General features: G+C 37.0%; 1 protein-coding gene across 1 annotated transcript in view; it reads right to left on the reverse strand.

The window, feature by feature from the left end:
* LOC150102454 (fumarate hydratase, mitochondrial-like) overlaps positions 1-27717 on the reverse strand; it is a 182460-nt gene that overhangs the window by 152579 nt on the left and 2164 nt on the right. The window contains exons 2-3 of the mRNA XM_090399629.1: positions 17026-17151; positions 5238-5348 (exon numbers count right to left, since the gene is read on the reverse strand). Of these exons, the coding sequence (XP_090255755.1) occupies positions 5238-5348; positions 17026-17151 (237 nt within the window). The remainder of the gene's footprint in view (positions 1-5237; positions 5349-17025; positions 17152-27717) is intronic.

The raw sequence follows: 27717 nt of genomic DNA on the forward strand, positions 1-27717 counted from the left end.
TTTTGAAAGATTGTAAGTAGGTGAATCAATTCCTTCCACAATTGGGTGAAGAGGGGTGTTTTCCTTATGTATCTTAGGAACTCCATAGATGCATGGTATAAGAGGATGTAGAGAGCATAAAGAGAGGCGAACATTATGAGGAAGTTCATTCGTAGTCTTTAATAAGTTGTTTGTACAGTTTTGTAATTCTCTTGTAGGATCTTTCTGAAGAATTGAATAAGTCATGTTGTCTTCAAGTAATTGGAGCATTTTGCTGTGATAATCTTCAGAGTTGAGGACGACTATGGAATTGCCTTTATCTGCAGATAAAATAACAATGTTATTATTCTTTTTAAGTTTTTTTAGGGCTTGTCTTTCAGCAGGAGAAATATTATCTGTTGGAAGTTTAGCATTATTGATAATGAAAATCGATTCAATACGGAGAAGTTTCACTAAATGATTAGGAATGAGTGAACTTGCTTTTTCTATTTTTGTAAGAAGAGATTCTTTAGGGATAAATTTTGGTGAGGGAATGAAATTGAGACCTTTTGCTTAGAATATCTTTTTCTGCATCTGTTAAAATATGAGAAGATTTGTTCACAACAACTTTGTCTGAATTAATACGGGTTGTAGTACGATCAGATGTATTTTGTATTCTCTTCAGAGTATCAAATTTCTTGATAAGGGTATACTTATTATTGTTTTGTATTCGAGTAGCTTGTGCTTCACTGTTAATGATAAAATCATGTAAGCTATCATTATCCATAATTTCTTCAAGTTTTTGAGTTAAAGATCTTTTTATGCTGAACAAAGAGGCTAAACAACGTTTTGTATCTGATATTCTTTTGCTGAGAAGATCCATTTTAGCTTTACGATAAATTCTTTTTGCGCGTTCCATTGTTATCTTTTCTTGAAATGAGATGAAATTAGGAAAAACTGTATTGAACTTACAATGTTTGAGGAAGATTAACCTGTTCATTTTCATTCCTATTTTCTTCAATGAATTTTTTTTAAAATTCCTTTTGATGTTAATTACAGACACCTCGTCATTTAGGCTATAAATGTAATCATGGCCTTCTACTGGGTTGTTGTGATACATTTTTTAAAAATGTATCACAACAACTAATGTGAGCAAGGAATTAATGGATCTGGAGGGATGTGATATATGCAGATTGAGTGATTCATTGCATGTAGAAAAGAATTAGAGTGCTGCTAGGATCAACAATAGAGAGAATATGACTAAGGCAAGGAAGCAAGATGAGAATGTGAATGGGATGATAGTGATGGTTGGTATAAATGTCCTGAGAGGTAGTGTGAATTGGATAGCAAGGGATCTGAGTTATGTTAGAAACTGTGTAACATAAGTATGTGAGAGAAGATAGTCAGCATATTACCCAGATATGATAATGAAGATCTGATGACAAGAGGTCTGGATGCTTGGAGCATTGCATTTGATGTGATAGGAGAGAGGTAAGCAAGAGTGGGCTGCACTTGAACATGGAAGGATGCAGGCATCTGGAGATACTATGATTCTCTGGGCATGTGAGTTTTTTTAGGATAGGAAAAGTTCATAGGGTGGATGGTAACAGGGGTGGCCTTTGTGTTTGGGGGGGGGGGATAGCACTTGGGAGAATGCAAGATACTACATATTCAAATGGAGCCTGGATGGAAAGAGAGAGAATAATAATAGGTATAATATAGAGAATATCAGCAGTATGAAATATCAGTATACTGATAATGCACTGATATTTCTCGATACAAAAGTCAGGATAGCAGGAATAAAGGGAATGAACCAGTGGCATTGACAACCATAGCATGTCCAAAAATCATTGGAATGCATGAAACATGGTTGACAGAAAATATATTCTGACAGGAATAAAAGGGTATAGCAAATTTCAGCAGGATAGGGAGGGCAAGCAGAGCAGTGAAATGTTATTTCTGAAAAGTTATGAGTTGTGTCCTGTAACAGTAGAGAATTTAGAAGGAAATAGCACTAATGGTTTTGAGAATATGGTGTGTAAAGTATATGCAGACAGAACAGAATATTTAGTAGGATGTTGATATAGGCCAGAGAACACAGAGAGTGATAAGCAGGAAATATTTAGAGACATTAGTTTGGCAAGTGCAAAATAAGTAGTCATTACTGGAGATTTTAACTATTGCAGTATAAATTGGGCAGAGGAAACAACACACAGTAGTAATGGAATGGAATTTCTGGAATTCTTGAGGGTTAAGTTTTAGGCAACAATGATCAACAGTTTGAGTGCTAGCATTATACAATTTGATTGTAACTGAGATGTCAGTCTTCCTCCTCCCCTCCTCCAACTGGTGAGAGTGATCATGTAGTCTTGACTTGCAACATGAAGACATCAAGTATCAAGTATGAAGTATCAAGGAAAAAGAAATTTATGTAGAATTATAAGGCAGGTAATTATAATAATCTTAGAAATCAGCTTGGGGCAGTTCCATGGATGGAGGAATTGGGAGAGATTATCAGCAGTGCATGGGAGCTAGTTAAGAAATATTTACAAGCAGCAATGGCAAAATGCATACCTCAAGCAAAAATTAATAAAATCAAACAGGACCTGCAGAAGAAAAAAGGGTTATGGAAAAAGAGACAGAGAGAGGCAAAGAGCAATTGCATGAGGAATGCAAGACAAGCCAAGTTACTTGTATAAGTAATAAAGACAAAATTAATGCAAGAAGAGACTTGCAAGAAAAAATTGTAAGAAATTCTTTCCTTATGTGACCAGTAGAAAGAGAAATGACTGAGGATGAATGACCTTGTTAGATGGAAATGGGGTTAAGTGACCAATCCACAGGTCTTGACAAATTATGCAACAAATCTTACTTGCCACAAAAAATGTACTCAGCCAACCTCCTCCCATTTTTTAATGATATGTCCCAATAAGTCAGTACAAGTTCCACAAATTGAATTAGCGGTACTGTATTGTTTTTTTGAAGACATTTCTTTGGTGCGAGAACCATTCCAAGAAGGAGAAGTCAATAAATAGGAAGAACAGTAAAAATGATTTCTTTGAAAACAGAATTTGTTCCATTAATTTTTGCTACTAAAATAGCCCTTCTTATGCATATGCTTCTGTTTTCTTAAAGTTAAAAATATTTTGTTTAGAAAGGTTTCTTTATTACATAAAAAAAAATAAAAGTAAATGAAAAAAAAAGCCATTCTATTTTGCATAGTCTGCAGTAAGTTCCAGTATTTTCCAGCTGGCAAAATCTACTTGCCATAGGTGAGTGAGCAAGTGTATTTGTTGAGCCCTACCAATACAGATGACATACTGGAGTCAAATGATCAGTTTATTGGGGTATTTCATCCTGGATAACCACTTTTATTCCTAGAAGGATGGAGAGAGTTGAAGGTTTAGAAGCATATGAGGAAAATGTACTATGAAAATTTTTAGGAATCTGTGAACATTTTATGAATATATTTAAAAAAATAAAATAAATATATACATTTAATGAAACTAAAGCAATATAAACACTCTAAATATAATTACATAACTACAAAATAACTGGATCCAAGGCTTCCTAAAATAAATCTGCAGTTTAGAGATTTTTTTATACAAAAATATAAAAATCATTCATTCTCTGACTCATTCTATTATTGGATTGTTTGACATATACATCTACCAGCCTAATGTTTTTCACAAATAAAAATGTTCACAGTCATCTTCCTTTTTAGGCCCTTTCCAAAAATATAGTTTTCTTCTTCTTTTCCATGGGATCCTTTTTTTATTTCCCTTATGTAATATACAATATTATTCCTCCTATCTCATCTGATTGAAGTATAAATATTCTTACCTCTTGCAGTTCTATTCAATACACGATTTACTAAATTTTGTACCAGAGAAAGAAGTCTCTTCTACTACTTATGAACAACATATCCAAGTTTAGCTCTTCATGTTAAGCCGCTTTACAGTTTCAAATTTCACCAATTTGTTTTTTCCATAGTAATCCAGTGTCCTTAAGACAGAAAATTTCATTTTCTGTCTTAAGGACACTGGATTATTGGAATGGAAATTTTCCATTCAGCATTTCCTCAAACATTCAATTAGAATGCCAACTGCAATATCTTCTTTTATTTACTAAATACTTGTTGACAGTCTCAACTCTTTCAGTTTAAAATCTCACAGTTCTACAATTCCTTTTTGAAATATTCTATTAATATTCTCCTGACTATAACAAGACAGGAGAATATTAATAACGTAAAATAACGTAAGAATAAAAAACGTAAGACAGAAAATTTCATTTTCTGTCTTACGTTATCCAGTGTCCTTAAGACAGAAAATTTCATTTTCTGTCTTAAGGACACTGGATTATTGGAATGGAAATTTTCCATTCAGCATTTCCTCAAACATTCAATTAGAATGCCAACTGCAATATCTTCTTTTATTTACTAAATACTTGTTGACAGTCTCAACTCTTTCAGTTTAAAATCTCACAGGTCTACAATTCCTTTTTGAAATATTCTATTAATATTCTCCTGACTATAACGTAAAACTTAAAAACTTCCTAAGAACAAAATTCTCCAGTTGCCATTCTCAAATTTCGATTCGCTCTCTCTACTTGTTTTCCTTGTTACTCCAAAACCAAATGTTCTTTCAGCTGTCAATCACCCATCAATCTCCTTGGCGAGCATGCACACTCCATGTAAATGGCAAGCGAGAAGTTACCTATAATGGTTGACACTTTTTATGCTATTAACATAAAAAGAATGTCTTGAATGTCTTTACAAAACACAACAAATACCTCAATGCTTAGCAATGTCAAATTACAATTAAAAAAAAGTTTGAAAGTAACATAGCTATCAGAATCCAGTAAGTACATCAATTTAAAATGCTTTACATTTCATTTTTACAATAATAATATCAATAACGGCACATCACAAGTGCCAATATACATGTTACGAAACCAAACTTCTGCATCAAAATTAATGATATATTAGAATATAGAAACAATTGTAAAAAGATTTATAATTGCAAATTATGATTATTTTTACATCCCAACAGGAGTGCTCAAATGAATGAAAGCAAAAAAAAATTGCAGTAGAGACCATAAAATCATAAATTACCACTGTTTAGAGATAGAATGAATATACAAAACTAAAAACAAGACACCTTTTAAATACAGCATGATCCTGATTAGTTATTTACCTTTCTACTTTCTTGCTCAATCAAATGCTGATTAAAAATTAAAATATGAAATATAAAGAATATAAAGAAAGAATATAATCAAACCTCATTAGCAGCTTGACAAATAGCATCAGCTAATTTGGGGTTTAAGCCAAACTCTTTATTAACTTCTGCGGCAGCTTTTTTCAATATGCCAAAAGCTTTGATAACAGGCATCTAAAACAGAATTTTAAAGCAGTTATCTTTAAACAATGAAGCAGCTAAGAGAAAAATGTACATTTATCTGACAACCAAAAATATAAATTAATTAATTAAACTAGTTTTTAAACCATCAATTTGAAAACTGACAAAATATGTTGCATAACTTATTATTTATAAGCAGTATTCAGATTAAATTCCTGCTTGAATATAATCAAACAGGAATTTAGATCTTGAAAAATTAAAAGCACCAGCTATTTAATTTTGATAAATCTATTTTCATACAAGTCTATTATATAATAGTAAAAAAAAATTAATATTAAATTTTCTTACTGTAACTTCACAGTTCTAGCCAAAACTGTAATGTTCTCCCACATGTAGAACCAAACAGTTTGGCTGAGGAAACTAACAACCAAGCCTTGAACTGCAAAATATCTCAGTTTTTACAGTCATCTCAGTGAAGGTCTGTAAAATATCTTCACTAACGTTTTACAGAACTTCACTGAGATGGGCTGTAAAATAATCATTATTATTAATTATTATACAGACATCTCAATGAAGTCTCTTCATGCAGGGGAGAGGCACACAACTTATCACAATTCCTCTTGAACTTATTCACTTACGAAATATTTGAAGACCAATTCTGGCAATCCATTCCATTCATTCACTCTTCAAGCAAAAAAAAAAATCCAGTCCTCCTATCCTTATTAACCAGACTCCTGCATAATTTTTTATGGGAGTGACCATTCATTCTCTCCCTTTTTGTCATGTATTGAAAAATTTCTTTTTATAATTTTGTAATTCTGCTTTCTGAAAATGGCATCCAAAAGAAGCACATGTCTGTGACATGAAAAGTTTCGGCATGAAGATCAAATTCTGCTCTGGATTTTTCTCAGCACATTCATTGCAAGAATTGTTTTATGTATGGTGTGAGAGATTTATGGAGTGTTAGGGTGTACCAAAAAGGAATGTGTAATGACAGGCTAGAGCATTTTGAAACGGGAGATAGTATCACTGGCAGTAAACAGAAATTAGATGGAGGCCGAAACAGTTGATGAAAATGAAAAGTGAAATGAAGCATCTGGAAGATGAGATTAAACATCTAAAGAAGAATTCTGCTGACTGATGTGAATGAAGAGAAGGAAGTTAGTATTATGAAAAAAGAATCAAAGGCTAATCATATAGCATTATATGGGGACTCAGTCATTAGAGATGTGATGAATAACAAAGTAGGACAAAGCATGCTTTCCTAGTAACATTGAAGCAAATAACTTATGCTTTGCTGAGAAGAAAAAGAATAGGCATCAGAATTAGTGGTGATTTTGGGCACAAATGACAGATGGTGAAAAAAAAAAAAGTAATATTGATAGGGACTACTGAAAAGTCAGTGTTGCCAAATATGATAATAGTGAGTAGAGAAGGAGAGTAGAGATAATGAATAACAAGATGATTGAGTTTGTGAAGCAAAAGGAGTTGGAGTTCAGTTGTGAATCTGTGAAATGAATTTAAAGGGAAGTTAAAATAGTTTAAGGTTGATGGATTACATTTGAATGGGTTTGGCACTGAACAATTAGAAAAGATATTGTTTGCTGAGAAGGCACAAAATCAAGAAGTTAATGTAGCTAATAATCAGAAGGTGAAGCAGAATACACAGTCAAACAGGTTGTAGGACAGGAGGAAGATGGATAGGAAGATGAAAAAAAAAAGGCATATTGATAGGGACTATAAAAAAGTCAGTGTGTTGAATATAATAATAAAATATATAGGAAATCAAAGTAAAAATATTGGAAAACTTGGGAAAAAAATCATCATTCGTGAAGATTTTTTCAATCATGTTTCACTTATTTATTACTGTTTTTGTTATTCCTCAACAATAGGGGTGCCATATGCCCTTATCTCCTGAATATCCTCGAAGGCAAGTAATTGCACAGTTGAAAAGGAGAAGTAACCAGCCTTAAATCACTGCATGTGTTTTTCAGCAAGAAAAATCCAAGTTTCAGAGAGGAAAACCTCTTCCATCCCCATACGATGCAGGCTAACTTGCCTTCAGGTGAAAAGCCCTGATAAAGGCTCTTGGCAACCAAGATAAAAAGTAGGATGCTGAAGTCCTTTTCAGCAGTTTCATTAAATGAAGTGAAGAATGTTTCTCTACTCAGTTTCTGTAGTTTTGTAGAAAAGAAGTTTAGAATAGAGTGTTTTTTTGTATACATTAGTGAATAAACAAACAGAATGGTTTATGTATCACACCTAGGTTTTTTTTGTAGTTTTCTGTTTTCTAGATGAGATGTTTCTTAAAGCTGATTTTTCTGTTTTGGAGTTTGAGAAAAGGGTTTTATATCATTTGACCAGAAGTTCAATGTCTTTCCATATGTAAATATTTGTTACGTAAATATGCTTCAACCGAATCAACTTTTTTCTATCTCATACCTTCCTTTCAAAAATAACATTTGGGTTGAAAAACATACATTTCACATAATAATTGATGTTTAAGTATTATATTTAAATGAGGGAAGTGAAAAGTAACTAAAATAACACCTGATGTGAAATGTAATGGAAGAAAATTCATGAGCTTGCAGATAAACAATTTCACAAAACTACATTTTCCCCACTTCTGAATAACATCAATTAGATGCTAACATATGGCAGTTAACACTAATGTAAAATTTCACAAAAGGAGTTACCTTTTGTGAAATTGACCTAGATTTACTTCTTGATATACTGTATTTGTTTAAATGCAAGCACAAGCACCGTGAATTTTGGCAAATGCCATTATTAAGTGTGAAATACAAGCCTTCAGAAATGTATTGGTGACAACTGATGCAATTTTTCCACAAGTGGTGCCAATATTAATTACAGTCCACTTATATCAAATTCAGACTTTTACAAGAAAATGTTGTTCCATTCCATCAAACAGTGCTATTGGCACACTGAATTTACTTCACCACCACCTCCTCCCATGGTTTACCTTGTATAAACAATGTAGATATCTTTTAAACACCTATACTCTAATTAATTTCTGAGCTGCAATCATTCTTTTGGAGAACATAAACAACTTGCTCTGCCCTTTGATTTTACAGACCTCCAACCTGGGAATAAAAGATTTATTCCCATGCTAGTAGCTGTAATGTAACACTATGGGGTTATAAGAAGCCAAAAGGCTATTTTACCGGTGACATGAGTTAATTTTAAGGGAGATGGTAAATCCCGTATTGTTCTACAGCCAGGTACGAAACTCGGATCGAAATCCATCGAATCCTAGGGTTTCATGCCGAAAAAAACTATCGGCGAGCCTAAGTGTAAGTAATCACTTGGGTAGTACAACACCAGGGCAACTCGGAGCAAAGGTGGAGCAAGATCCATCAGTCCTTAATATTCTCTCATAATGTAAAACGCAGCTGCTAGGCAATGTATTACTGTTTTACATTATGTGACATAATAGACATGAGACAGGATATTCCAGGTCTACCTACTACTTTCAAGTCTCAAGTCCAGTTGCTGTTTTTTTCCCAAGATCGAGAGCCTGAAGATCCTGTGCGAGCCCTGCTGCATGATACCTGCAAGTCAACTTGGTAAGACCCCTATCTTGTTATTTTCCTTGTTCTTTTTTCTGGTATTTTTGATCTTGCCTGGTGCCTGTCTGTCAGTCTTCCACCTGTTAGTAGGAGCTTTCTGCAGACAGGGAACACTTGCCGTTTCTCTTTTTTCCTGGAAGGCCCACTGGTTCCTTCCTTTTGGGGGGGGGGGGGGGAATTATAACAAGGATATTCTTAACTTTCTGATATGACTTCCTTCTTACCTAGAGTGAAAACCCTCAGTTTCAAGGTAAAATCTAACATCGAAATGCGAATGTTCACAAAAGCTTTAATAGATACTGTAGGAATTAATAATATAGTCGTATTTACCCCAAACAGGGGGAGGGAGGTTCCGGGTCGTTGTAAAAGATGAAGCAACAAGGGAAAACTCTCTTTAGGAATTCAATGCGAAGGACAAAAATACCTCCCTGCTATAATAGGAAGTATGTTAAAAACGATCAGAATAGACAGGTTCCCAGTAGAATATTTAGAAAGCGGGGATGCTCTAATTAAGAATCTCTTTTCCAAATGGGGGAACAGTTAAAGAAGTTAGAATAATGCAGGACAGTGACTTCCCAGAGTGGTATACATCTCTGTTCCCAACTTCATCTTTATTGGTTCAGCCAGGGTAATGATCACCTACCCTGGTGTCAAGAAACAGTGCTTCAGATGTGGATACTTTGAACATATGGGAGCAGACTGCCCCAAAGGCAAAAGCCAAAACTGCTTGACAGCAGGACACGGCCTGGATAAATGTAATCAAGCATGTTTAAAATGCGGAGACACAAAGTAAATGCATGCCCGCATAGAACACATGCGGAAAGAACAAGAGGTGATATTACCTCCGCAATACCGCTGTACGGATGGAGCAAGAAGCAGCTCCATCCGTACAGCCACCACCTGACATGATGTTGACTGCAGATCACAAAGTGTTTAAACAAACCATACCAAGAAAAACAGAAAAGAAGAAGCGCTCCACAAAGGTAGAAACCTCTACTAGTAAAACAGAAACAGGAGAAGAAAAAATGGAAGCAAACAGTGCCGCAAAACGCACGAGAGACTCAGACACAGAAGAAAATAAAAGGACAAAAGCCAGCAGCCCAAATCCAGCAGAAAATAATAGTGAAACCCCCAAACCAGCAGAAAATAACAGTGAAACCCCAACACCAGCAGAGGAAAAGCAAACAACAATGAAGGAACCAGGGGAACTGGAATTCCAGATCTCTAATGAAAACGATTCTGACGATGATATGAAATTCTAGGACGGCAACATGGAGGATAGCAATACAACCGTTTCCCCCCCCCCCCCCAGAATGCAGGAAGTTCATAAAAGAAATAACATACCCTCTCCCCCCAATCTCTAAAATGAACCAAAGTTTAAAAATTGCACACATTAAACATAAGCGGTCTGTGCAATCCTCAGGCTCAAAGCGCTGTCTGGAGACTGATGCTAATGCATAATATCAACATTTTATTCCTACAAGAAACCCACTTTTACAAACACTGGGACGTGGAGAACTTTTCGAGATATGACAAAATAGGCAGAAACGCTAATAACGGAACTGACAGGTTTGCAGCACTAAAACGTTGCTGCGAAAACTTCGACCTAGTTGATATCTGGAGACGGCAGAATCCACTAAAAGTCGGAACAACGTGGTGCCGTGGTCAGATATCAACAAGCTTGACAGGTTCTATGTATCCCAGTTTTTAGACCACATGTTCTTGGGATACATCATATCGCTGTGTGACGTCTTGAAAGTTTATTTTTCACTTGGTTAGAGTATAATAAAATTAGTTTAATCCTTTATCCAAGTGTGAGCAAACAAAGTTTGCGCCTGAAAGTATCTTCAGGACTGGGGTAAGGTGGTACAACACCAGGGCAACTTGTTGCAAAGGTGGAGCAAGCTACCAACACTCCTATCTCAGTATATCCTATAATGCAAAACACATCTCCTTGTGGATATGTCTAATGTTATGCATTAAGGGATGGGCCACTACCCAGACTAGTTTCGACCTTTATTGAGGTCTCTTCAGTGCAAAACACAGAGTATAATGCAAAACACAGAGATGTGTTTTGCATTATAGGATATACTGAGATAAGAGTGTTGGTAGCTTGCTCCACCTTTGCAACAAGTTGCCCTGGTGTTGTACCACCTTACCCCAGTCCTGAAGATACTTTCAGGCGCAAACTTTGTTTGCTCACACTTGGATAAAGGATTAAACTAATTTTATTATACTCTAACCAAGTGAAAAATAAACTTTCAACATCTTTCTCTAAATCCAGAGTAATTTATTAAAAAAGGGTGGCACACCATTTGGCAACTCCTATAGGTAGAGATGACCTGCTAATGCTTCTGCCTGGTATCTCCACTTGGGCCTGGCTCCAACTGAAGAGACCTCAATAAAGGTCGAAACTAGTCTGGGTAGTAGCCCATCCCTTAATGCATAACATTAGACATATCCACAAGGAGATGTGTTTTGCATTATAGGATTTGTGAGGTCTGCTAACAGACCACAAAATGGTCCTATTAAAAATAAGGATACCAGAAATAACAGAAACAGCCAGAGGTCCTTGGAGGTTCCCTCCCAATTTCCCCAGTCTTTTTAGCGATAAGCTACAGAACTGCTGTAACAAATGGAGACACACCAACTGGGACTGGGAAACCTGGCTACAGTTCAAGTCGCAGGCAAAGGAATTCTTTCAGCGGTGTGGGCTTGAAAGGGCACACCAATAGAGACAATGTCTGAGGGATCTCTACAGGGAGCTCGGCTGGTACCACACCAACGAGCGGAGAGGAATTCCCTCTAGTGATCTTATCAGACAGGTAGAAATCGAGCTACAGCAGGAGCGGCAGAGTAGAGTTGAGGACCTTGATTTCCGAGCAAGACTCTATCTCAGATATTTGGAAAACCTTCCGCCGCTTTCTTTCTTTCGGAACTAGTTCCTATTAAAAAGGGGGTAAGACAGGGCTGCCCACTAAGCCCTCTACTCTTCTCACTCACGTTAGAACCCCTCATAAGAAAAATAGATAACTCCCCTGCAGTTAGAGGAATACCGTTACCTCTAGTCTCCAGACAGAGCAAAATTGTAGCATATGCCGATGATGTAGTGGCGACGCTCAGCGACTCTGAGTCCATCTACATTTATTTCGGCATTTTGCAAAAATTCAGTCTTTGCTTTAATACTTCAAAGACAAAAATTAAAATTTTTGAAAATTTCCATAGAAATAACCTTCCCTGTGGTTTAGTCCCGCAAACTCAGCCCCTAACAGTACTAGGAGTCCCATTCACAGCGCGCCCAGTACTGCCTGTTAAGAAATTGCGGGAAGAGTGTGAAAAGAAACTAAAACCATTTAAACCCAATTATTTCTCCTTCTACGGAAGAATAGTAATAATAAAAACAGTAATAATCCCCATGCTAATGCATACAATAAATATAACTAATATAAAAAAAAACCAAGAGAATCAACTTTACAAAATACTAATAGATTTTTTTTGGAATGGAAGAAAGCATGAGGTTAAAAAAGAATATCTAAAACTCAAAATCAATCAAGGGGGTTTCTCACTTCCGAAATTAAACTGCCTATTCTATGCAAACACTCTCAAAACCAAAGGGAAGGCCTTAAAATCTAACCATATTTTAGGATCCCTAATTAAATACTTTCTAGGGCATTTTCTCCCCTACTTCGGGACCACGGGACATGCTGATCCCAGTGCAGAGGTTGTGCCAGAATGGTATTTTCCATTATGCCAACAGCTTAAAAAATTTAAAACTGAAGGGAGGGAAATCTTAAAATTAAAGCCACAAGCAAGATATTGGGAGTTCTTTCAACTTTCCAGATGTGATATGCCAAATATAGAAACTAACATGGAAACGCTATTTCAAAATATCAGAAATAGCTGGGGACAGCCTTTTCACCAGGATCTGGCATGGCAAATAGCCTATGGTCAGCTACCGGTGAAACTGGTTATGTTGCCCATAACTTTTAGGCTCTAATTCACGCAGAAATTCTTTCATTCCCAAAGTAATTTTACCTTTTGACTCCCGTAGTTAAGTGTTCTTTTTTTTTTGGAAAAAATAAAAAATAAAAATCTGGCTTAAGTTTTATACTAAAACAGGTGTTAGGAGATGACCTCCATAGACACCTGGTGAGTTAAATTGTTAATTTAAAAGTTTTTTTTACGAGCGCATATAAGAAAAGTTTATTTCAAAGTTTTTTTTAGAACAGGTGCAAGGAGATGATGTTTTACAGACCTTTTAGCCACAACCTCTGAGTTATACAGCTAAACAGGTTGACTGAGGCCTCTTTTTACCTCCTGCTATCCTACTCTACCTTTCTTTAACTTCCTCTATTACTACCTGCTGACCCTCAGCAATCTTTATACTCCAAAGGCCAATGATGAAAGACATGAACTCCCATTCTACCTACTTACTAATGAGACCTCAAAAAAGGTTGAAACTGGTCTGGGTAGTGACCTCTTCTCATAATGTTAAACAGTAATACATCTCCTAGGAGCTGCGATTTACATTATGAGAGAATATTAAGGACAGTGATGGAGCTTGCTCCACCTTTGCTCCGAGCTGCCCTGGTGTTGTACTACCCAAGTGATTACTTACACTTGGGCTCGCCAATAGTTTTTTTCGGCATGAAACTCTAGGATTCGATGGATTTCAATCCGAGTTTCGTACCCGGCTGTAGAACAATACAGGATTTACCATCTCCCTTAAAATTAACTATGGTGTTATGTTGTTTACTTGTAAGATCATAACAGTACATGTGCCACTATGACCAACTTTAAAGTTGTTTTATCAAATACTCTCAGTAACATAAGCTGAACGTACATGTTTGAATCATTTATCAATATCACAGTTTTTGTTTCTTGAAAATATTTTTAAATTCCTGATTAGATTACTTTTTAAGTTAAATTAGTTTAGAAAGAAAATTCTTTCTGAGAATTTCCACCACCTATGGTTTCAATCTTATTTAGAAAACTGATGGCAAGCAGTTCAAAGAAACAGCAGCTTGAGTTAATATCAACTCATCAAAACTGGTGTTCCTCAAAACTCAGTTCTAGATAAAAGGAAGGAGTCTTGGGACATTTTTTTATTATTATTAACTATATAAACGACCTCTGTTCAATGGAATTGAAAGAGAACCTAATCAGCTATGCTGATAATAGGGCAATAGTTTTCTCATCAACATACTTGACTTGCTGATACCTATCAGACAGCTATTCTCCAATCCAGTGTGCTAATCTACTATTTAACATATCTGTTCCAGTTTAATTACTTGCTTGTGATGTAGCAATCTATCAAAGGATACTTACTCCTTTGGAATATGGGTAAATCTGACTTGTATTAAAAAAGGAAAGATGAAACTGTTGTGAACTCCTTGGAACATTCCCTCAAGATGGTGATATACTATCAAGTCCTACAGCTTTCTTAACATCGAGCTTGCTCCATTCCTCATATATCTCCTGCTCATTCACTATCAGTGGCGCTTTTTCCCACTTTGGTCTCGCCAAAAGATTTTTTCCATAATCTTTTCCAGATTCTGTCAAATACACATAAATTACAGAAACGCATATACTGACTGAATAAAATATCCCCTCCTTCCAAAAAAAAAAAAAAAAAAAAAAAAAAAAAAAAAATTCAGAACCATAGCTCACAACATGGGTTTCCATGGTAGGACACAATATGCAAGCCCCACATTATCCAAACCAACATGCAGTGTTGTCTTCAGTTGTGCAAAGAGCATGTATGTACAGTGGAATATGGATGCTTGGAAAGCCTCTAATGAGCAGATGGACGGGTGTGGGGGTGTGACAGATATCCAGTGAATATCCTTTACCAAAGTGTGTAAATCCAACTATGAAATTCAGAGATGGTGATCTGATGGTATGGTCCTGTTTTTCCTGGTTTGGCCTTGGACCTCTGTTTGTGGTGCCATGAATGTACTGTGTGGTTTGTGGACATGAACATTGGCACCTTGACTGGCCTCCACAGAGACATGATCTCAATCCTATTGATCATGTGTGGAATGAACTGGAATGTTCATTCCACACATGTGGAATGAGCTTCAGGGGTGAGGTCAAGGGATGTCCATCCCACAACATTCCAGGATCTCGTTACATGCCCACAGGAAGAATAGTCGAAAATTCCCATTGATTGCTATCGTATGCTTCTGGAAAGTATGCCCTGTAGAATTGCTGCAGTCATCGCAGCAAAAAGAGGTCATAAGTTGGGCTCCCCATGGCTGTATGTTCCTCATACTATGGTCTCCACTGACCTCTTTCCAAACAGTGTATAAAGGGAATAACATGATTCAGCATCACAAGTTAATCCAATAAAAACTGCAGTTCTTTTTGCTAAATACACTTCGCTGCACTTCACTTCTTATAATGATTTTTCTGTGAATTGTTCATTTGATGATTTGTGGTTTCAATGAATTGTTGGCTTTCGAAGAACTGCTTTTCGATAAATTGTGTTTTCGATTAATTGCTTTTTCGAGGAACTGTCTTTCAATTAATTACTTTTTTTTGATTAAGTGTTGTTCAATCAACTGTTTTTCGCTTAACTGCCTTTTGGTAAATTGTCTTTCAATAAATTGTTTTCAGTGAACTTTCTGGATACTGCCTGGTATTGCTTTATAGAGCAAATGAGGACGTGTATGTAAACAATAATGATCCCCATTGGTCTTGTGTCCAGTCTATGTGGAGCCTGGCTCATTTCTAATGTTCTATCCTGTAGCATGGGGATAGGAACATGCATACTGGTCATCTGGCATACAGACCACCTTAATGAAGCTTTTCTGTATACAGTGGAAGCAGATACCAATGTTACTGTAGCTGACATGAGGTCAGTTCATAGCTGAGGGTAACACTCCTGTTTCAGCGAACAGATAATCTGAGATATCAGTTACTCACTACAGTTGTACCTTTGGCTTTCCTTCAGTGTATCTCCAGGATGCTGCACATGAGTGCTGGAATTGGTTCTACAGTCTGTGAACCATGGAACAACTCGCATGCAGCTATCTGGCTACCTCAACCTGACTTTTGCGAGCCTCTAATCTTATGATGGCTCACTATCTGAATTCATCTGTTAAATTATGCCTTCCAGACACATCCAAGAATTCTGCTATCACAAAATGTCTTGTTCTCAACTCCATACATGAAATGAAAAACCACTTCAAAATGCCCATTTTTATGCTGCATCTCATTTGCAGTAGCTATACTGCTGACCGGACCACTTATTTGTATATGATAACCAGACTTAGTGTCCCTTTTTTACAAAATGTACTGACTTTCATTTTGTTTTTCCTTTTTCCTTGAAAATGCAGAAATTTAAGGAAAGCAGTGTGTGTGTGTGTATGACAATTCCATCTCAATAGGCAGTAAACTTATTATGCATTTTCATACTATAGACATGCTAGGATTTAGATATGGTGATCTGATGGTATGGTCCTGTTTTTCCTGGTTTGGCCTTGGACCTCTGTTTGTGGTGCCATGAATGTACTGTGTGGTTTGTGGACATGAACATTGGCATGGACATGAACATTGGTTTTGCTGTTCTAAAAACCAAATAGTACTTTTTTTTTTTTTTCAAGCTGCTTTGGGCCTCTAAATAAGCAGGATGGTTGGTTGTCTTACACCAGGTATTGAAAGTTGTCTGACAACTAAACTTTCACAAACAGCCATTCTACAGCAGGATTTCAACCTGGAGCCTTAGATGTATCTGTTCTCTTAGATCGAGAATAGATACTATGCCAAGGCTAACTAAAAGTGCTTATCAATGTTCTTCTTGTACTGCAATTAAAATGAAACTCATTTCTTTGCAACAAGGGAATCAGTACTACCCATTAAGCTATAAACACTCTTCGCCACCACTCCCAAAGAATCATCACAATTATTTTTCGCAGGTTTATTGGCTAATACAGCCTTAAAACATTACAAAACTTTACAAAAAGGGAACATAGCAAGCATTCCCAGACTGCACACCAAAATGGTGTGCAATATGAGAATGTTAGATCATAAATGATTAGAAAGTGAACTGCAATTGTGTACCATCAGGAAAGCAACACACAATAACAAAAATATTAATGTAGAATATAACAATTACTTACTGGCATTCTTTCTGGTTCTCCACCAATATTAAAGTTCATCATAGATCTCATAGTTTGAGCTCCATAGTACCTATCTGCAGGAACATTAAGTTCTCCAAATGTATCGTTTTCTGTTCTAAATTCCTCCTAAAATTTCAAAAAACTCATGATAAACTGTAATTTCAACAGCAAACTAAAACATTTATCATTTTTACATGTAACTGTATGAAGTTTATCAATAACATATTACATGTTTCAGAGGTTATATGTACTCTTTGTGAAACAATATTATTTAAAAACAAAAAGATTCATTCAGAATGAATGAATCTTTTAACCACGCTACCGGCCAAGATGTCTATAGACATCAAGGTTATCATGAATGCGAAGTGCATATTAAAATTGTAATACCATTGATATTACATTGAAATATATGATGGATATGAAGTGTATGAGAATGCGTATTGGATCCATAATTGCCGGTATGCTGGTTAATGTTGCATAGTGCTCAACATTCAGTATGGTAAAATTATGCAGACTATTACAGTGTCAAGAGTAATAACTCTAATTTCCCAAACATTTTGAACCTTCATGCTAAGGTCATCATCATCTGGAGCATGCATGCACACAGGTGCATATGCACGCACACACACGCACACACACACACACACAAAGAAAAACAAGTTATATTACAATTATTCATATAACATACCAAAGAATCATTAATTTGGTTAATCATTACCCTACTAGTCTGACCTCTGGTGGGAGAAAATATCAAATAAAACATACAGTCCTATTTTATATGGCCAGAGATCAAATTCAGTCATATTATTTGTATTAGTATTACTTCCAAACCTCCTGGAATCTGAAGGCTCCTTATAGGAAGGTCGTACACTCTCACAGATCGCAATAACTATCATATCTTGCCTTGAATAAATACATTCAATGTTGGAGCACTCACTCCAACAATGCATTTCACTCATTCACCACCTGCCAAGTAAAAAACTTTTCACTTCCTTACTCACATGAGCTTTGTACAGATTCCAGGTTATGACCTCTCATTCTTGTTACCCATTATTCTATGCAATAATTCCCCTGTATCTATTTGATAGGCTCCTCTCACCAACTTATATATCTTCATCATATCATCCCTCCTCCTATCCACCAAGCTCCAAAGACCATATTACCTCAATATGTCCCCTCCATGTGGGGCACCTGTTCACGGTGGAGGGGGGGACCTCCCAGTGATGGTACTGGCCCTTTTCATTCTTCCTCTTTTCCTTTGCTTTTCTTTCCGAATTCTTTGCTCTACTTCTCCTGAGTCTTTTTCACTATCCTTTTTCCAGACCACCATCACTGGGATCCAACGCCCTGTTGCGACCCGTGGACATCTGGAAAGGGAGATCCTGGTAGTCTTGCACTGCTTTGGCCCCTGCTTCAGCAAGACGGGTGGTCCTGGATGGCCCAACCAGGATCATTCGGCTAATGGGCTTGCCTGCAAGGGTCAACAGTGTTGCAGTAAGTCTTCACCTCATGGTCCAGGGTCAAGATCCTAGGCTTGCTGTAGTGCTGGTATAGCATTGAGGGTAGCCCTGGTGTTCCACTCCTGAGTGCAGTCATTGCTTGCCAGGCAGTGGGCATCCATGTGTGGTTCCGTGGTGGGTGGGGAGCTCTGGCGCCGAACCAAAAACTCCTTGAGCATGAATCCTTCATCCTCAAATGTTTCAGGGGGATATAACAAAGTCCCAACCAAGTACTGATACCGTAGATACAGCATATGGAAACAGAAGTAAGAAACAAAAGGTACACGATACCAGTATAAATGTACCAACATTTTTAATCATCCATGCTACAGGTGAAAAACCAATACGGAAAATGTCGCCCTTCTTTATTCAAAAGGGTTTAGAAGAACTGGCAGGACCTCCCAAAACTGTTAAGAAATTGCATTCTCAAGATGTCCTTGTGGAAACATTATGTCAGCAACATTCCGAGAAACTAATGAGAGCAACAACAATGGGTGGAATAGAAATTACAGTAACACCTCATAAAACACTCGATTCATGTAGAGGAGTGATATCAGAATGGGATCTCCTTGATGTTCCTGATAAGGAGATGTTCAAAACTTACAGATCAAGGAGTGACAGGTGTGAGGTGCATCCTGATATGTAGGGATGGTAGCCTGATTCCAACCAAGAACATCATACTTACTTTTGATACACCTAAACCTCCAACATCTGTAAAAGCAGGGTATCTCAGTTGTCCTGTTAGAATGTACATCCCTAACCCACTGAGATGCTTTAAATGTCAGAGATATGGACATGCCTAAAATGTCTGTCATGGTTCTACTACCTGTGACCGATGTGGTAGTAAAGAACATGATAACAAATCTTGCTGTGCAAATAAAGCTAAATGTGTCAACTGTCAGGGAGATCAACCAGCTTACTCTCGTGCAAGTCAGAAATGGAAAGATGAAAAAGAAATGCAAAGAATGAAAACAGAGCAAAACAACATATCAGGATGCAAAAAGAAAGCTAGTCACTATCACATCTGCTCTGAGATCCTCTTATGCTGAGAAGGTAACAATTAAGAAAGTACCAACAGCAACTCAAACTTGTATGTCTGTTCCACCATTCAATAATTTCACCATACTTGCACCTTATGATCGGGAGTGCTTATCTGTTGAGCATATCAAAGAAAAGTTATATCCCAAAGTTATATGGAATGAATAAGTGCCATCATATCCTTCAGATTTTTTGATAATCATTACTTATTGCTGAGAATTGAGTGTTTGATCAAACTTTCACAGGCTTCTTTAAATTTTCACTCATACGAGATGTTGATATGATATGATGTGGGTTATAAATTATTAGTGTAAATAAGAGGATGATTGACTGATATATATATATATATATATATATATATCAGAAAGTGATATATGGGGATGCAAGATTTAAGGTGACTGGTGGTGTATCACAGGGATCAATCCTTGGTCCAATATTAATGCCAATGGGAAGGATTTGACAGGAGATATACAGCTATTTACTGAAGATGCAAAGAGAGGAAGGATCATCAGGGATGTGACTAACATGCAATTGTGAGCATGTGAAATTGTGGGCATGTGAAAATGGCTGTCAGTTCAATGTTAGTAAATCAGAAGTTATGAACTTTTGTGTAATGAGATATCCAATGTCATATCACATTGGCAGATTTATTATCATCATCACATCACACTCTTCATGAGTGTGGGCAGACTCATCATGGGAGATTGATTCAAATGACAACATATTTATCATAGTGAATCTTAAAATCCTTAACACTCCATGCATTAACAACATATTTCAGTAATGTGTTCCATTCACTCAAAACTCCAAAATTTGCTTCTCACACCCCTCTTCACCACACTCTTATACAACTTCCAGGGATGGCCTCTAGTTCTTTCCTCCCTCACTTTCTACCCTTTTTTATAATCTCCTCTGGATTATTATGCTAGAAAAAACTGATCAGGTTAGAGATTTTGGAGTTTTAGCAGACAAAGTTCATGGATCATATAGTAATGATTGTAAATCAGAAGATAACTACAATGCTGAGTTGAAGCCTGACATGTTCACATGAGATAAAGTCATTTTGCTTCTTTGCGAGGTCCTATGACCTCACTTGAACTATTGCGCACAAGTCTAATCCCCTAGCTTCTGTGATGATGCTGATATAGTGAAGAGAGAGGAAGTGCAAAGGATAGTGCTAAAAATGCTATCACGACTGTGGAATACAGATTATGAAGACAGGAGAAAGAGAACTGGTATGATTAAGACTTAAAAACTTATGGATAAGAGCGGATGGAAATTTTTCATTTCATGATGGATGGGGAGACAAGGCATCCACAGAAGTTGAGAAGGCCATTAAAAAGGAAGTGAGAGCTAGAATTTTCTGTCATAGAGTGACGTGATTAGAATGGATTACTTTTAGAAGGTGCGAGTACAGGTATGAGACAGTGACTACCTGTAGGTCTCTCTCTTAATAATAACATAAGGAGCAGATGCCTTTCCAGTCAATTCTAAATGGAATATCCAAGGTATGATCAGAAAGACCAGATTTTTCATAGTTATGACATCTGATATGTCATCTGTGTTCCTTTTTACGGAGTTTTCATGTCAGCCTCTGCTGGAAAAAACAATGATCTTAGATTTCACTAATTCATAATAATACTAAACACTAAAGAAAATATTTATGAATGATAACAAGTTACTACCTATAATTAATAAACTATGAAATAGCAATAGTGGTCAACTTATGTATACTAAAAGGCCAATTTGTTTTTATCAACCCAGGAAATGTTTAAGAACCTCCATAGTGCAGTTGGATGGATGATGTACCATATATACTCTTTGGCTGGAAAAAGACCTGGGCTCAGTTCTCAATGCTGAAATATTCAAGGAATATTTCTTTGAAATACAAGTTCCTTCAAGAGAAAGTGATTCAGTTAGTCTTATATGAGGATGACAGGAGGGCTTTTCTTCCTAGATATTTCAGGTTTTTCATTCCCATAAACAACAGACAACTGGACCTAAGAACATAGTCTTGTCAGACATGTAGATCAGAATGTATAATTGACTGAATGCAGAATACTGGGGCTTGGGTAAGAGTGGTTTAAGAGTTATCTGTCTAGATGTGTATGTACTGGAAGTTGCTTAGATAGGACCTGAATTTGGAACTAAAATATTGAAAGAAGAGTACTTAGCAAGCCAACTAGGAAATGTATCAGTTACCAGTTTTCTTGAATGTCCTGCCTAATACTATCTAATCTCAATAATCTTTTGGTTGTGGAGATGCCTGAAACAAAGGGCCAATATCTCTATCTCCAACTCCTCCCCCCCCCAAAGAAAAGTGAAATATTATTATTATTATTATGGGCCACTCCATGGCATTCTTGGGCTCACTGAGTGAAGCCCTAAATATCATGCCAAGCACTATCCAACATCTGTACAATATCTATCATACTTTGCATTTGAACTCCTTCACAGTCATGGCACCCACAACAACAACAAACTCTGGAAACCTATTTCATTCACCACTCTCCGAGCAAAAAATCTAGTTCTAATGCTCTTACCAACTACACTTATGCTAATTTTCCAAGGATGGCACCTAGTTCTCTCACCACCAGACCTGTTCTGAAAAATTTCCTCTGTATTAATCTTGTAAAAACCCTGTAATTTGCATCTCTGAATCATATCACCTCTTTTCCACCTATCAACCAATTTCTGCAACACTCAAATCTTCAACCTGTTCTCATAAAGTTCATTCCATAGGCTTGCTACCATCTTGGTCACTCACCTCTGGATCCTCTTCGCCTCCTCATCACCACCACCACCACACCAAGAAACTCTGGTGCCCAAATCTGCATGCAGTAATCAAGAAGTCTTATTCAAGGGGTCTTAACAACTCCTAATATGCTGATCAGTCAGTAATTTGCTACATCAGTCTTGGGTATGAAATGGAACCATTTTCACCTCTTTCCATCCCCTTGGGACTAACCCAGATCTGTGACTTATATTAAACAATGTGGTCAAAGCCACTGATAATTCCCTACTTTCATGTATAACTCAAGATAGTATATCATCTAATTCCATAGCTGTATTCACATTACATTTCTATAATATGCTATACACCCCCATTTCATTTACCTCAGTTTCCATATAAATCTTTGCCTCTCTTCTTACTGCAATATCTCCACATGGTTGATATATTCTTGCAAAGTGTTCACTCAGTAATTCTACTATTTCTACTTATTCAGTTACCTCCCTTCCATCAGCATTCATTAAAATCATTCTGCCATAAACATTTTTCCTTTTACTTGCAGCATATTGAAAGAACTGTTTGGGATTATCTTTGGCATGCACTGCTAATTTCCTTTCATACTCTGCTTTTGCCTTATTTTTTATTTTTTAACAGGATGGTTACCCTCTATACTGCTCATGTGCCTGCTGGTTACAATTCTCCTTGAATTCCTCTACAATTTTTTGTTTTAATTTCTTTGCAGCTCCAGCTTAATGATGATATTTATCCATTTAACTCCCTCGTAATTTACTCTGACTCTAGGCCTGCCATTACTTTCCTCAAACACTCCTTTACCACTTCCCATGCACTATTAACATAAAGCCTTTGCAGTTTCACATATCACGACACTGAATCAAACAATCTCCTAAGCTTGTCATACTTACTAGCTGTATAATTCCACACAAATCCCTCTTAACTAACTAAAAATTCTAAAGGCCACCAATTGGAAGCAACGTGGTCATATTGGACATAGACAAATTCTCAGATGTAGTTACTAGATCAAGTATTCTCGAACCCCTAATATATTTCATCACATGCTGTCTCAGGTAATTATTCCTTAATAACTGTATAAATTCCATTTCCTTCCTCCCGTGTATCCTTTCCTCCTTCCAATCTATGTTCCCAAAGTTGCAATCCCTCCATAATAATTACCCACCCTTCACTCATTGAGCCTATTTGCCAATGCATACTATCTCCATCATCTTTTCCATTCCCTGGTTTATTATTATTATGGTCGACTTCAAGGAGTCCTTAGACTCATTGAGGGAAGCCCTAAACATCATGTCCACACAGCTATTCAACATTCTCACAGTATCTATCATACCTTGCCTTGAACTCATTCACTGTCATAGCACCCACAATAGACTCTGGCAGCTTATTCCACTCATTTACCACTCTAAAAGTAAAGAACCCAGCTCTAACACTCTTACTAACCACACTCTTGCCCAGCTTCCATAGATGTCCCCTAGTCCTCCCACATCTGATCTCAAAAATATCCTCTGAATTAATCCTATAGAATCCCTTTAGCAATTTGAATGTATTAATCATATCTTCTCTTTTCTGCCTATCAACTAATTTCTGCAATCCACAAATCTTCAACCTGTTCTCATAAGGTTCATTCCATAGACCTGCTATCATTTGGTCATTCACCTCTGGATCCTCTCAACCTCCTCCCCATCAAGAAGAAACCTAGGTGACCAAATCTAGGCACAGTAGTCGAGATGAGGTCTTATCAAGACTCAGTACAGAGGAACAATAACTTGCTTATCTCTGCTCGTCAAAGTATTCTTCAGCAACCAAGTGATTTGATGAGCTGATTTAGCCACTTTTGCAATGTGCCCCCTAAACTTCATCTCCCTATCCACCAACACTCCTCATCAATCTCCTGGAGTACAGTTCCACCAATGTAGTATACTGATTGCTGCTAATCTTTTCACCCCAAAATGCATAGCCTTACATTTTGTCACATTAAATTGACATCCATTCTCCTTAGCCCAGACTTCCAATCTATCCAAATCATCCTGCAAGATTTTGACATCTTCTGCATTCACTATTGCCCTACACAACTTTGCATCATCAACAAACAAATGAATGTTTCCTCTTAGATCCTTCCCTATATCATTAATGAACAAATTAAACAGCAATGGTCCAAGAACAGAACCCTGCGGCACACCACTAGTCACAGGCCGTCTTTTGGACTCTACTCCTGAATATACTACTCTTTGATATTTCTCCATCAACCAACCACCTATCCACCTCACCAACTCTATATCCATTCCCATATGCTGTAGTTTACGTGTTAGTATTCCATGTGGTATCCTGTCAAACGCCTTTGCCAGGTCCAGCAGTATCACTGTAAACCCATTACCCTTATCCAGTTCAGCCGTCACTATGTCATAAAACTTGAGCAAGTTATTAAGGCATGACCTACCCTTCACAAAGCTATGCTGTTCCCCCATACAGTATCTCATTTTCATCAATCCATTCCTGTATTTTTCCCTTGATGACTTTCTCCAAGACCTTGACAGCGACTCCTGATCGGATGGTAATTTGAAACAGTAGTCTTGGATCCTCCTTTAAGCAGTGGAACTATTTTCCCTCTTTCCACACCTTCGGGACTAAACCAGACCCGAGACTCAGATTAAACAACATGGTCAAGGGCACTGATAATTCTTTAGCCACTTCATGTAAGACCCATGCCAGTATACCATCCAATCCCACAGATGTATTCACATTAAGGTTCTGTAATAGACTATTCACCTCCACTTCATTCACCACAATTCCCATATAAACTAATGGTTCCTTCAATCTTTCAATGTCACCTTTGGATGATATACTCTTGCAAAGTGCTCACTCAGTAATTCCACTATATCGACTGATTCAGTAACCTCCTTGCCATCGAAATTCCTTAAAATTATTCTGCCATGTACAGTTTTTCTTTTACTTGCAGCATACTGAAAAAACTGTGTGGGATTCTCTTTAGCTTGCATAGTTAGTTTTCTTTCATAATCCGCTTTTGCTTTTCTTACCACACTTATTACCCTTCTTGCCTGCGCTTTATACCGTTCATGTGCCTGCAGGTCACCTTTCTCTTTAAATTTCCTCCTCAGTTGTTTCTTTTTTTTGCAGCTCAAGCTTAATGGTGTTATTCATCCATTTAACCCCTACTTGTTTTACTATTCGGACTCTAGGTATACAATCAGCCATAACCTCCTGCAAATGCTCCGTGACCATTTCCCATGCTCTATCGACATCCAGCCCTTGCAGTTTAATGTGCCATGGCACTGAACCAAAGCAATATCCTAAGCTTGTCATACTTGCCAGCACATGGTAATTCCGCAATATATCCTGTCTTAATCGAGAATTCTACACCTTTTAGTCACCTCCCAGGTCAAGACCTTATGATCACTCTGACCAATAGGTAGCAACATGGTCATATTCATTACAGTCAAATTCTCAGATGCTATTACAAGGTCAAGCACTCTTAAACCCCTAGTATTTTCTATTACATGCTGTCTCAGATAGTTATCCCTTAGTAACTGAATAAAATCCAGTTCCTTCCTCACATGTGTCTCTCCTCCTTCCAGTCAATGTTACCATAGTTGAAATCCCCTAAAATAATTACCCTCCTTCCACTCATTTCATCAATTTGTTTATGCATACTATCTCCACCATGTATTCCATCACCTGGTCTATAGCAGCACCCAACTGTATATTTTGTTCTGCTAGTCTCAACCTCACACCAAATAGCCTCAAATGAGCTCTTTTCATTATCCTGCAATACAACTTCTATTCTCCTTGGCTGCAGCTATCATCAATAACACTCCTCCCCCCATTTTATTCTCTCTGTCCCTCCTAAACACACTATAACCTACACATTCTATCCCACTAACTATCATCTTCCGTCTAATGCCAATAACCTGTGGCCAGGAAGAGCTAACCAAGGCCAAAAATTCTTCCTTCTTGTTCCTAATACTCCTGGCATTAGTATACATGAAATGCAGAGGTCCCTTTGCCCCACCCCTATCTTGATGCATTATTCTAACTATTCCATTCTGATTTCTTGCCCTTAGTACTGGCTCGAGTACATTATATACATTCTTACACTCAACTGTCTCACTGATGTCTGCATATCCACTTCTCCCCCTCCTTGATAGTTCTAGTTTCCCTGGTTCTGCACATCCATTTTCACTTCATTCAGCAACACTTTTTCCAGTCTCCACCCACCAAATCCATTCAAATGCAGGCCATCCTGCTTGTACAAATCCTTTCACCCATCAAACTCGTGCCACACGTCCACAAATTCCACACCACACCATCTGCATAACCTGCACATCAAGTCATTTGCGATTATGGCCCTCCTCCTAAATTCCTCTCTATCATACCGTGGCAACAGACTCACCATCGTAACTCTGTCACTCTTTTCTTTCGCTACCTTTTACAATACTTTCAAGTCCTCTCTCATAAAAAATTTATCTCCTTTCAATTCATTCATACCCGCCACAACTATCAATTCTTTCACCCTCTGTTTTTGCACTCTAATACTCTCACTTACATCCTTAAATTTCGCACCCGGTAAGTATGATTTAGTTAAACTTTCATCTATCACACCTCTTACTAACAAGTCACCATAACAGCATCCAACTATATATTTTGTTCTGCTGGCCTTTTTCCTCACCAGATAGCCTCAAATGTGCTATTTTCACTAGCCTGCAGTTGAATTTCTACTCTCTTTGGTTGTAGTTCATCGGCTATCATCAATAACACCCCCCCCCCCCACCTCTAATGTAATATAAATAGAATGAGCTTCTGGGAATGTGTTCTATATTAATGTGAGATGCTTATTGTCATTTCTACTTAATTTTTTTTTTATTATTTTAAAAATTGCAATGAGAACAGCACAAAAAAGCCATTATCACAAAACTGGAAATCCCACTTCTGATATAGCAAGAATGGTTAATTTATGTATACATACTAAAATCCACTTCATTTGCATCAAAATGGCTCAGAACCTCACGCACACATATATGTTGTCCAGATGCATGCTTTAAGTTTCTTAGATTGGACCTGAATTTGGAACTAGAATATATATCTTGTTTTATAATTGGGAAAGGGAATGTTTTAAATGCAGCATATCAGCACACCCAATCATTTAGATAATAAACAATTAACACTGAAGTAAAAATCATAAATCAAACAATATGTTAGGGTATAAGTTAGTGGTGACCAAATCCTGGCTTGCAAGGTGTTTGCTGCAGCTCTGGATGTGATTTTGGTTTTTACTGTGTTTATCATAAAAAATATATTTTTCACAGACAAATAATTCCATATATTGATGTATTTATTATGACTATATTTAATCGTATGTTATTTTATTCCATATGG

This window comes from Typopeltis vanoorti, chromosome 10 (genome assembly GCF_054136105.1).
Source record: "Typopeltis vanoorti isolate ZY-2024b chromosome 10, IOZ_Tvanoo_1.0, whole genome shotgun sequence".
In the NCBI taxonomy this organism is placed as follows: domain Eukaryota; kingdom Metazoa; phylum Arthropoda; class Arachnida; order Uropygi; family Thelyphonidae; genus Typopeltis; species Typopeltis vanoorti.